Source organism: Ambystoma mexicanum, chromosome 1q (genome assembly GCF_040938575.1).
Source record: "Ambystoma mexicanum isolate Mex_15411 chromosome 1q, UKY_AmexF1_1, whole genome shotgun sequence".
In the NCBI taxonomy this organism is placed as follows: Eukaryota; Metazoa; Chordata; class Amphibia; order Caudata; family Ambystomatidae; genus Ambystoma; species Ambystoma mexicanum.
The window spans coordinates 801,353,146-801,366,495 of NC_090922.1; the positions used below are offsets into that span (position 1 = coordinate 801,353,146).

Here is a 13,350-nt window from a genome sequence, read left to right on the forward strand (position 1 = left end):
AGAGATCAATGAGTTGGGAGAGAGAGTGGATACAATGGAAAGTGGCCTCTCCAACTTATCGGAAGAATCCAAACAAACCAGCCAGTTGCAGGACCAATTAGCAGTAGCCACAGATAATCTCTAACTACAAGCAGAGAACCTTGAAAATAGATCCCAACGATCCAACATTCGAATTAAGGGCCTATGCGAGTCGGTCCCGGGCAGGGATCTACGTGACACACTGCAGCAGACCTTTAGCAACTTGCTACTTGACACCATGCCGGAAATAGGGTTCGACAGGATCCACCGCGTCAGACCCCGAAGAACAGAACCAGGGGCTCGCACCAGAGATGTCCTGGTGGCACTAACATTCTATGCCATAAAGGAAAAGATTATGAAAGAAGCCAGATCTACCACCGATCTGCCAATCAACGGGAGCACGATCAAGCTGTTCCAGGATCAGGCGCTCTCCACCCCACAAAAGCGGCGCTTAATGCGTCCAGTGATGAGGGCTCTGCGAGACAAACAAATTCCCTACAGCTGGTCGTACCCGTTTTGGCTAACATTTAGTTGGGATGGAAGACAGAAAAAATAGCAAGTGTGATGAGAGCCTCTCGTTGTTGGTAGTGGAGGGGGACCAAAATCGAGAAGAAAATGGCTGGGTCCATAACATATAGCCCACTGGGGCCAACCCATGGGAATGGTCCACAACACGTAGGAGCAGACCCAGGAGAGAACCACACCTTAGAGTGCCAACTAATACTCCACCACGACAGGAAGCTCAACGAGGATTGCCCAGGACACACTCTGGAATCCTGCAGAGGAAGCCTGCAACATCCCCCCAAAGGGAAAACATACACATTTACAGGCCTGCAGGAATCTTGGAATCCAACCCGAGTCAAGATTCTCTGAGACTTCTCGGGAGTAATGCCCTATACAGTGACCCTAAGCCCCAGTTTGCCAAAGGGGGAATCTGGGATATCACGGTCACAGGGGCCACAAGGGAAGGGAGTGGGGCAGAGGGAGTAGGGAAGGGAAGGGCGGGACAAACTGCTACCGAAAGAGTCAGAGTAGAATAAAACAGCATAAAGTAGGCGAGGGTGACATTAAGGCAACCCAGGCATGGACTAAATGGGAGGCATCCCTTCACAGATAAAGGATGGCGGAATCTAACGTAATTTCCCTGAATGCACAGGGGCTGAACTCTCCGACAAAGCGCAGAGTTCTACTGGAAAGTTTAAGGGCTATGAAGGTGTCAGTTGGGATCCTACAGGAGACCCACCTCCCCCCGAAAGAGAAGAGGATAGCCCATCGCACCTTCCCTCTGCAATTTTATGCTTCTAGTGGGGGGAAAAAGAGTGGAGTAGCTATCCTGGTAGGGAGACACCTAGAATTTAAAAAAACTTCAACTCCGTAGGGACAGCGGGGGAAGATACCTCGGGGTCAAAGGGATGATAAAGGGCTGTGTGTACACAATTCTAGCCATTTATGCCACCAACAAACGGCAGGAAGTGTTAATCTCAGACATACTGGACCAGCTGGTGCGAGGGCCAATTGATAATAGGCAGGGACTTTAATTGCGTTATGGACCCAGTGTTAGATAAAACTCTTCCCCCCACAGCGGTGGACCAAAAGAATAGGCGGGCACTAGGGCGCCACTTGAGAGTTGGGGGTCATGGAGACCTGGCGATTCTTCCATGAGGGAATCAGGGTACACCCTTACTCGGCTCTTCACCTAGGCTATTCCAGGATAGATATGATCCAGGTATCGGCTACGCCAATCCCCCAGATAACGATGGTAGAAATAGGGGTAGAATATTGTTCAGACCACGCTCCAGTTATGGTGGGGGTGGAATGGGGCGCAGGAGCGCAGAAGCAAAAGCCACCCTGGAAACTAAATGAACTCCTCCTGGAAGACATAGCTTTATGGGTCCCCATGAAAAGCACCATCAACTTCAAAGAAAACTAACGGGGAAGTGAGCTGAGGGGAGGGGGGGAATGGGTTGGTTACAGGGAAGGCGGTGATTAGAGAGGAGTTTATATCTCAAGTTGCAACATATTACAGGAACAGAGCCTTCGTAAGGCAACAGCCAGAAAAAGAGGTGAAGAAAGCTAAAGCCCACATAAGGCCCAGCAAACAAGGAGGTCCCTGCGAGAACTCAGGAAGATCCGAAATCAGCTCGAGAACCACATGGCCAAGCGATTGGCCCAGACACTATTAAACGCAAAACAGTCCTATTTTGCTGGCCGCTAAACTGAGAAAACAAAAGGCCCAAAACTACATCACACAACTGCACGACAAGTACGGCAATCACCACACAGCGGAACAAGAAAAAATAAGGATGAAATTCCATGAAGACCTCCTGTGTGTAGAGTACCTGGATCCGGAGCAACAACTCTCCTATATCCGCTCAACTCCCCTGCAACAAATCGCGGAACATTAAAGGTTAAATATAGGAAGCCCGATCACAGCACAGGAGATCAGCTACTGGACTATCGCATTGCTAAACACCCACGCGGAATTATACACAAAAATCTTGGCAACAAGAATGATTAAGTTTCTCCCGAGCATAATTCATGACGATCAAGCAGGTTTTATCACAGGCCGACACACTCAGGACAATGTGAGAAGAGCAATAGATGTAATAGACGCAGGGAGACGAACATAACAAGCAATTGCGGTGGCCGCAAGACGAGCATTCGACAGTATGGATTGGCGTTACCTGAAAATGGTGTTGGAAGGCTTCTGTTGTGGACCGGAATTTACAAATATTGCGCTAGCAAATTACCAAATCCTGTCAACAAGCTTTAAGCTCAATGGTCAAAGCTCGGAGTATGTCAAAGTTCGCAGAGGTACGCAACAAGGATGCCCGCTCTCCCCACAGATATTTGCGATGGCAATGGAACCATGTGCCCCACGGTTCAGCCAGGATGCGGAAATCAGGGGAATGAAGTTCGGCCAGACAACCCATAAAATCGCGCTATATGCCGACATTATGCTCTTCATGAGAGACCCGGAAGTAACGATGCCCCGAGCAATGTCACAACTACAGGAATTCCGAGAGGTCTCCGGGTTTGCCATTAACGTCTCCAAATCTAAGGCAATGAATATCACGGAGAAGAGGGAAGTGATTAAGAAACTGGAGAAGAACTTCCCAGTGCCCTGGGTGAAAGACTCATTGGAGTATCTGGGGATCCGCCTAATGAGCAGTCCAAACAAACTATACAAAATTAACATAACCCCCCTATGGTCACAGTTGCAGGAAGATGTGCTCAAATGGGAAACCCAAGAACTGTTGTGGTACGCCCGAATCACAGCAGTAAAAATGACTATCCTCCCCTGCAACATGCCCCCCCCACCCCCAACTCCTCTACGTGGTGTGAGCCATCCAAGTTCATTTGGCAAGGAAAGAAACCAAGGATCCAGAAGCGCATTATGACGCGCCCACCACTTCTCAGAGACCTAGGAGTACCGGACGTGAACGGATATATACTGGCAGCGCAGCTAGCCCCTTTCTTAAGGTGGGCAAACCCCGAAAATCACAAAGGCTGGTGTCAAATTGAGCAAGCGGCCACGTCCACCCCTCTAAAAGCTTTAATAAGCCTGCTCAACTGGGGAAAAGCCTGGAAAAGGAAGGGAATCTCACGAGGGCTAGGCCCCAACACTCCACTTATGCACAATCCAGACTTCTCACCGGGCCTCCAAAAGAAGTTCTGGGAAGGATGGGCAGGAGCCGACACACTGACTCTGCAAGACTTCTATAATAATGGCACCCCACTGCTCTTCACAGAATGCCAGCAGAAATTCGGCCTAGAAAAAAAAGGACGATATAGATACACACAGATTAGACATTGGATAACTCGCCAAACAGTGAAGCAGGCGGGCACAAGGACACCATCAGGCCTGGAACTGACCCTACCGGAGGGTCGGACGTCAAAGGGAGTGACCAGACTTTACAGATTACTCACCAATGAACAACTGGAAGATGTGCTCCCATTTAAAGTGAGCTGGTGAAAAGTATTTGGACAAACCCATAACCGAGCAAGAATGGAATCAAATCTGGGCAGAGCACATGGTACCTCTAGATGCACCACGTTTAAAGAATCGCCATATAAATTATGCCTCAGATGGTATTTGGCCCCCCCCACCGGATACACAAAATCAACAAGTCCTACTCACCCAATTGCTGGGGGAAATGCGGAGAGAGAGGCAACCTATTTCACATGTGGTGGACGTGCCCCAAAGCGAACACGTTCTGGAAAGAAATATTAGGCCACATAAAAGCATTACAGGGGTGGAACTACCAAGGTCTCCAAAAACAATTCTGCTGGGAGTGCCCATAGAAGGGATATACGCAATGTCAGGGCCTAAAGCCTCCTTAATCACCCATCTGCAGCGAGAATGTCCCTAGCACAGAACTGGAAGAACGAGTAAGGTACACAGACTGCCTGGTGGTGGGTCAAGATCTGGAATGTAATGGCCGTGGAGAAGATATGCGCCGTCAATTCCGGAAAATACCCAAGGACCCTATCTATATGGTCACCCTTTCATGACCTAGTGAAGGACAGAAGCCCAATATTTCAAGCCATGCCTACTAAAGGAACATGCACGTTATATGAACCTCTACTTTAACAACCAAGACTCAATTGCCTACGAAAGACTTCACTCAGTTGGATCTCTACATCCCAAAAGTTTGTTTTTGAAGGTTGGAGGTATAGAGGGGGGGTGATGGGGAGGGGACAGGAGTAAACCAGAAAACACTTGAGGGCTTGCAAACGACTGTCACCCTGAAGAGCAAGAGTGCAGGTGATGCACAACATCTTGCCAGACAATAAGGACCCATCTTCGGGTAATGTACCATTGCATTGATCTTGTATGCCTTCAATTAATAAATAAAGTTATTTAAAAAAATGGTTGAAGGAGTTGATTGCACTATTAACAAAACAAGTGAACTGTAACTTACATGTACAGACTCCCTTCATGGGCGAAACATTGTGGCGCCTGTGACTTTTGGGCACAAGGCCCTATTCTTTTTAGCGTGTGGGCTGTTTAAGTTAGGAAATTACATCACAACCCGAGTCCATCATTTATTGCATTTAATCCACTTACCTGCTTGATGAATAATTCACTTTAATGAATATTTGAACTGTGACAATTGTATGTATTACAGAGTATTGTGCGATACTACCTGTTAGATTAATTTTTCAGTTTGTTCAGAAGGCCTATAATAAATAACTTTTATACTTAATGTCCAAATTCAATTGTGTGCCATACTGTGTGGACTCTGAGGGCCCCTGACCGCACACACACACTGCTGAGAATAAGCCTTGAATGCTCAGCCACGGTTTATAGTCAATGTAGAAACCAATAATGTCGAAAGTCATTTTTCCGAAAAAAAAATGTCCCAAAAAAATGTCTCATTTATTTTTAATGCATTTATTTTCGAAATGGGGGGTTCCCCCAACCCCCCCTTTTTAATTTTTTTTTTGTTTTACCCATTTTTTTATCCCGAACCCCAAAATAAATATATAATTACAAAAAACGGAATTCGACATTTTTGGCATTTTTTTTCGAAAAAATTGTCATTCGACATTTTTTCGAAAAAATGACCGACCACCCTCAGCCACGTACCTCAATTGGGTTTTGGCAAACCTCTCAGTTACCAGTTAACTATAATTAGGGTGGCTTCCTAAAACCTGTCCACCAGGCAAGATTTGATAAATCCATCTTAAAAAGCAGCAGTTATTTTTACTTCAAGGGCTCCGAAATTCTTTTATTTCTTATCTTCAAAGTAAAAGTTAAAGTTTCTTTAAATGACATTTACTGCTTAATATTAGTTCCCATGCAGTGGATCTTATTGAGTACAAGCAGCACATGAGCAGAAAAATAAGCAGAAAGGTTTAACACGTTTCTACAGAGACATCTTAATCAGTGAATAAAATGAGAAAATAGATGAAAAGGAAAAAGCAAACTTATTGCTCCAGTTTATGCTTAAAATAAGAAACAGAAAGTTAAACTGCACACAATACCCTTTTCTGTTGCTTTATATGTATAGATATGCAAATTCAATAATTCTGTCGCTAATCAAAGTTTGAAAGTGTTGGGAAAAATGTAACTATTGTGAAATGAAGTTCATGTCACCAAATCATTGCACAGGATATACCTGGCCTTTCTTAAAAACATGCAACAATGCTAACTAAAAGAGCAAATTGGACATACATTTAAAATGTGTGTATAGCCATATTGTTAAAGGGAAAACTCGTTTTTCATAAGCCATAGACTTAAGCAGGCAGACACTTAATTGTATAAATGAATTCGTTTTTTTTAACTTAACTTCCGTCACCTTAACACTGTTGTCTGCTACACAAGTGCAGAAAAATACATGAAGAGATCCACTGAAAATGAACCAATTGTCCAAATTCAAGGAAGAAATGTAATCTAAAGGATGTAGAAAATACTTCAATGCAGATTTGGACAGACTAAGTCAATGCTAAGTGGAAAGTAGGAGCCAACAGCATTGTAGGATGCACACAAAGAAAGCAAAGAAGAATCTGTGTCTTGCATCAGGGCTCCTTAGATTTGGAAAAAGGAGGACACATTTTTGAAAAGGTAAATGTAATAAGAGGTCGAACTAGCAAAAGTGCTCACAGGAGATCTAACCAAGGCAGAATCCAAGGAACACTCCGAGGATGTACCAGTTATGCATGTAGGCATGCACTCTTAATACTGTATTAGCTTAGTTGAAACTAGTTGTGTGCACCATCTGAAGATATTTTGTATATTTCTCCTGCTTTTGTTTGGTTTAAAAAGTCACCTTCTTGTCTGACCATTCTCACAGACTCTTTTCATTATGAATGGCATATAAAAACATCTCTCATGGGGTAGTCACTAGGTATCAGATGGGTTTAATTTGAAGAGATACAGACAATGTACCGGCAACTTTAAAAACAGTAAGAATCTGATCACTGTCGAACTTACCTGCTGGAGGGCAGTGTGATGTGGTGGACTCTTCCCCAGAGACTGCCCTTGCTTGGTGGGGGATTGCTGCTGGGCCACAGTGTGGAGCTTTAGCTGGTTTGAAACCTGTGAAGTCTGTTGAGCTGGGGAGACTGACTGGGGCTGCTGCGATTGTTGAGGTCCTTGATTCATCACACCAGGTCCAGAGGGCCTCTGCTGGCTGTAAGGAATATGGGATGGTTTTCCACCTTGTCCTTGATTCCCTACTGGAGAGTGAGGCGACTGCTGCATGTAGGAGGTTGGGACGGAGACTCCTGCTGGAAAGTTGTAGCTGGAATTCATGGAGAATGCTACAGGTGGCGGTATAACGTATGCAGGAGGAGGAAAACCTGATGAAGCAAAAGAAACACAATGAATAGGTCATGTCAATTTAGTGATGACGCAAATAGAATACCTGTAGATTGGTATCCTATTCTGAACTCTTATGGTGGGTACACAAAGCCCACATGATGGAAGGACAACCTGTTGAAAGCTAGGCAGTGGCATGGCAAGCAGGCAATGTTTACGAGAAAAAACGCAGAACCCTCTATTTAAGGACAAATTACCTTCCAACCCCAGGCAAACAAGCAATTTTCAGGCATTCATTGGTTTACTTATAGTCTTGCAATTAAGGCGCACTCCTACCAGTTAAGTTGGGTAGACAAATTTACAGATTAAGAGAATGACTTAAAAGGCATGTTGATATGGATTTTCAGAATCACCTGTTGACAGATTCAAGAGGCAAGCCAGTTCTAGCCAACAGGGAAAGACACAAACGCCGAGCCAAACTTGATGAAGGAAGTGTGCCTGAGCAGTAAGGCTTAGACGTAGAGGGAGAGTAGCAAAGGATTCTTTTAAGCACACAGAGAACTTCTACAAGTTAAGCAACATCTAGAAATAACAGTTATATTTGTATAGGCTGTTACAATGAATCTAAAACCAGCCCCTGGGGGGAGGACTTTAGGAGGACACCCTATGCATGGTAAACAGGGAATACACTCAAGAGGTTAGCCAAAACACAATCACAAGGTAGAGTGTAAGGAGCAGTCCAGGCTTAGTCTCAGGAAAACCATGCGAGTGGTCAAGCGCTACAAGTTACTCAGTAAATGTATGAAAAAAAACATTAGGCCTTTCTAAACACACAGCAAACAAATCACGTGCAAGTATTGCACTCAAAAGCCACACACACACACACACATATATATATATATATGTGTGGTGATACATAATCATACTTCTGATGCTTGTATCTGCTTAGATTCATATGCTTTGCAAAGGCTGACATCTAGTTGTAGGTGCAGAGTATTGCAAAGCTTGTTTTCGAAGTTCGAAAAAGGATGTCGACTGAGCGTGTTTGTAATACTATCCCTAGTGTGACATGTACTGTACCCATGGTAATTCATGCTTCGAGGTCCCTCAGATTATTTTGTTTCTGACATGAGGGAGCATGAAGTGTATGTGTGAGTACAGAATGGTAAGGAAAGATGAAAGATATAAGATGTCTATGTACCATCAACTCCAATAGGGGAGGGTGGGTGCATGTGAATCCAAGCCGATGCAAGCATCAGAAATACGATTACGGTAAGTAATGTATGCCTGCTGATTCTTTGTGGATCTGCTTAGAATCACATGCATTGCATAGACTAGCGAGCAGTACCTGAAGAAGGTGGTGGGTTGTTGGAAGGTACAGTGGCAAAAAGATGTCTTAACACCACCTGTCCTACCTGTGAGTCATACCTTGAATGTGCATCTAAGCAGTAATGCTGTGTGAAGGTGTGAATTGAACTCTAAGTAGCAGTTTGCAAAAAGCATCCACAGGCTTGGACATTGAAAAACAGATTTGGATGCATTTGACAATTCATTTTGAAATAGCCGACTTGGCGACATGATCCCCATTCTCTTCCTGTGGCAAGGGAAACAAAGAATTGCTCGGTTTTCCTCAATGGTTTGGTTTTGTCTAGGTAGAACATCAATGCCCTATCAATGTTGTATATGGAGGGTTCTTTCTGCTGGATACTGAGGATTTTGAAAGGAGGTTTGATGGATCGCCATGTAAATTTGCAATACATTTAGGAGAGAAACGTGGATATGTACGTAACAAAACTTTGTCTGTGTGAAAAATAAACAGATCTTGAACTGGGAGCTTACAGTTCTATGACCCTCCTAATTGAAGTGATAGCAATGAGAAAAGCAAGCTGGTTTTGAAAAGCTTGTAAAGCTTTAAACATTGCTAGTAATTCCAGAAGGTTGATATGCTCGTTTGTGAACGCTTGTGTCCACACCCTGTGTGCGGTGTGATTGAGAAAGTGAGCTTTCCACCCCAAAAGTGCAATCTGTTAGAGTGGCTTCGACTGCAGGGGTGGTGAATAATTTGCCCTTCAAAAGGTTTTCTTTTGTCCACCACTGCAATGATGAACAAGGGGGATGCAAAACCACCACTAGATCACCTCACAGACTGCTTGTCTGAGACCATTGTTTCGCTAGTCACTCTTGCATTGGACACATGCGCAATCTAGCATGTGGCACTAGATAAATGCAAGAAGCCATAATTAACCTTTGCACGGTCATCTGAGAGGCTAGATATCGTGGAACTTGAAAGTGCATGTTTTGGACCCTCTCGTTGGAGGAGGAAGAGTAGGGTGTCTTCTGTTCAATTAGCGCTCCAAAAAATTGTTTTTTTTACCAGACTTTGAACGAGGTTTGATTTTTTTCTCATGGATTGAGAACCCCAACTCAAGTAGAAGATTGATGGTTTGAGTGTTCTGTTGACACAGCTATTAGCCAGTCATCTAAATAAGGGTACAATGGAATGGACTTTCTGCGCAGATGGGCTGCCACCACTGAGCACCTTTGTAAATATAAATGCACTTGGCGCTGAGGATATGCTGAAGCGAAGTATCTTGAAATGGTAGTGGGTATCTCCCATCTTGAACCTTAGGTATTTTCGGTGCGCTGGCGACATTGAAATATGAAAGTATGCATCTTTCATGTCCAATGTTGCCACGTAATCCCCTTGCTTTAGAAGTGAAATAACTTCCAGCAGCATTGTCATCCTGAAGTTTTGCAGTTTGATATATGTGTTTGCAGGATGCAGGTCTAAGACTGGGCATATGCTTAAATAGATTTGGGGACTGGGAAGTATATTGAATAAATACCTTGGTTCACCCCTAGAAGTGGAACCAGCTCCATCGCTCTGTTTTGTAGTAGAATTAACATTTCTGTTCGTATAATCAGGTGATGCTTCCAAGTCATCCTTCTTACTCCCAGCGGATGGTGGCAAGGTGTTTCAGGAATTCAATAGAATATCCCATGGCCACTGACACCCACTGGTCTGAAGTTAGGGGATTTGTACTGTTATGTAATTTGCTGGAGGGGGAAGTGGAGCCTCTAGTAGCTGCACTTCTGCGCCTACACTTGCCTGGCCTAAAACCTTTGTTGGGCAGTTTGAAAAGAGGAAGTTTGGCCATGAGAAGCGTACCACAGGGAGGAGGATGACCCAAACCCTGACTGCCAGGACCTTGTAAACCCTTGGCTTCAGACCAGGGGGGAAGTCCTGTTGTTGTGGAAAATTATCAAATAATTTCTATTGGAAGACTGGAGAAGGAAAAATAGCAGAAGGGAGTCATTCTACTGGTTGAGGAACTGACCAACTTTAAAGTCCATCATCAGCCTGTTTTAGTGTTAGGTTTACTTGGTTACTGACAGAGGATGGTGAGAACATTTTAACTTTGACGAACCTGGTATTAAACACCCCTCCTTGAACATAGGGTTTATTTGTAATTTGACCCAAAGTCTTCAAGGTCTCGTGTTCTTTTGTTTTGTAGCCGTGGGGCCAGGGAACTTCACCTCTGACAGCATGCAGCAAGACTAATCTGCAGACACAGATTAGTGACAACTGGACAAAATAAGGAACATGAATTCAATGTTTTCCTGTGAATTCCGTCTTGTATCTTCACATGAATGACTACTTATATTCAACTTGTGAATATCTCCCATCTCCTCGCATGGATGCACACTTCCTACATACATGTATGCTCTGGGTGTCATGTTAGAGCGACGCTTTGGTCCTACATCAGCCTCTGCCTCTTAGACCTAACTCGCCCCCAGGAATAGAATATAGCACACTCCCTAGTGGGAGGACACATCAGGGCCACCACCAGCCTACAAGGCTATCCCGAGCAACTGCCTCTTCCACCCTCCTACTAATGGCCCACCAGCTTACCCTGTGTGAGCAGGATCATAGGTCTTATTGGTCTACTGGAACCCATCCCTGTTTGCTTATTTTACATGCTGCTCAATAGACATCAGCAGGCATGAATGAACACACCACTCGCCCACATGGGAGGGACCTCACTGCCCAAGGGCAATCCGGGCAACGTGACCCAGCCAGTCATTACACAATTCGAATCACCTCCGTTCCTCTACAATTCACGTAGAAAGTTCTGGCACCTTAAATAACCACATCCAAAATGTCAGCTGACACTGCATCCAGTGCAGCCGCCAGGCAGAGTGATCGCGTCCCACCAAGCTCATCAGGTAAGCTTGCTACTTCCCTCACTCCGGTTTGTTTCAGCCCTTGTTACTGCTCCCCATCACTTAATTAGATCTCAGACGCCCATCACCGAACCGAGCCAGCTCGACACCCAGTGCATTCACCCCCACCCCATTTTCACAACTCGCTCTGCCCATAACCTTGGACACTGTGATACACTATCACCGAGCCGTACAAAGTTCACTCACGACATGCTGACCTACCAAGCTGGGCAATTTGCAGTGGATGCCGCTTCCAGCCTCCCAGTTGTCTACCAATGACACTTATGCCTCGCTACGCCACTTCAAATTCGATCAAGTACACGGGCCCCTGCCCAACTTACTGCACCTGGCATGCAGAATCTAGACCTCACACCATATGCACTGACACTATGGCATCTCCGTTCACTTAACATAGATCTGACAAGCCGCAAGCACTAGGATGAACCAACATAGTCCTGGTGGCAGTTAACGGGTATTCTAACCACTGTCTGCATGATCGTGAATCAGCTACCTGGCCCTCTGCCTAATTCCCACGCCAAACACCACTTATAAACACTGCTGCACTCCAATTTTTTGCCTGCACAGATGACCATCACCGGCACACGTCACGGCCACCGGTATCCGAATCAGGACAACAAACAGCCATGTTGACCAACAGTTTTTCTGGGACCAGCTGCATCGAGCCAGACCCCCACTAGTACTACAGTTATCCCCACGCACCACCCATGTCCCCCTCACCACACCAACCATGAGCAAATCCAACCCTCCCCCGCCCCAGTACCCAGCCCCCCAAATGGGTGCCTAACATGGTTTCTACCTTTCACACTCAGGCCAATCCTGCTATGCAGATTTTGTGGATTAGCCACTTGTGAACTAATCTAGCCTCTGCCAGTCTTCCGGACCACCAAGGACAGTGACCCGCAGCCAAGGACCAACCAGACATTTCACACTGCTCATTGGTAAGCTCACCCCTCCATGTTTACTATGAGACCACCTGTGTGCCACCAATCAGGGGGCCGTACACCAAAACTAATTCTCTCCCCTTTTCTCTCCATTCTCCCTTCTCAATACTAATGCCTCATGTAAATGTATAATTTCAATTGAATGATTGTGATAATAGTCATGAAATATCGTCATATTAACTGAAATTGTTCCACTCATGCCACTCATGATGGTCTGAACAAAAAATGAATTTTACTCTACCTGCCAACCATGATCACATTGCGTTGGGCATATCTATTGAATATAAACTGCTACAGGGCAAAACTTACTGTAAATTGTTTTTACCCTTGAGGGTCGATACACGTGTCAGCTACACAAACACATGCTGCACCAACACAACCAACACCTTCTTACTCTTATTGGAGAGAACATGCTATCATTCTAATTACAGTCCATAGTGTTGAAGGCAAAGGGTTTCAAACCCCAATGGTCATTACCTAGCGAAGGGTAAGAATTTAACTCTAGTGCTAAATCTACCTCACTTGTGAGAACCCAAGAACTTTTTGCTGGACTGGTAGATTTGTCTGTAAACTTCAGTCAGTGGCAAACTTTTTCAACACGCACAGATCCTTTTACTCTTTTTATGGGCGTCATGTTTAAGACTCCCCAAAGTGTCCTTTTATTTGTATCCTACGACATTTGGTATATACCTTTTTATTGTTGCAGGGTTGCCCTGTGGGGCTCCCCTTACTTTCTCTGGCTAGCCTTTTGAGAACTACAGTTTCAAAGGGTAGAAAGGATATTTGTACCCCTTCTACATTGTGTTAGGCGGAACTAGCACACCCCACCTTATGTTGAGTGCTGGGGCGAAGAACTGCCCAAAAAGACCGGAAATAACC

The 13,350-nt window shown here is 44.9% G+C and overlaps 1 protein-coding gene across 6 annotated transcripts in view; it reads right to left on the minus strand.

Moving 5' to 3' along the window:
• Window positions 1–13,350, minus strand: part of SMG7 (SMG7 nonsense mediated mRNA decay factor) — a 1,316,737-nt gene that overhangs the window by 346,823 nt on the left and 956,564 nt on the right. For all 6 annotated transcript variants that reach the window (XM_069641403.1, XM_069641402.1, XM_069641401.1 and 3 more), the window contains exon 16: window positions 6,959–7,326. In XM_069641403.1, the coding sequence (XP_069497504.1) occupies window positions 6,959–7,326 (368 nt within the window). The remainder of the gene's footprint in view (window positions 1–6,958; window positions 7,327–13,350) is intronic.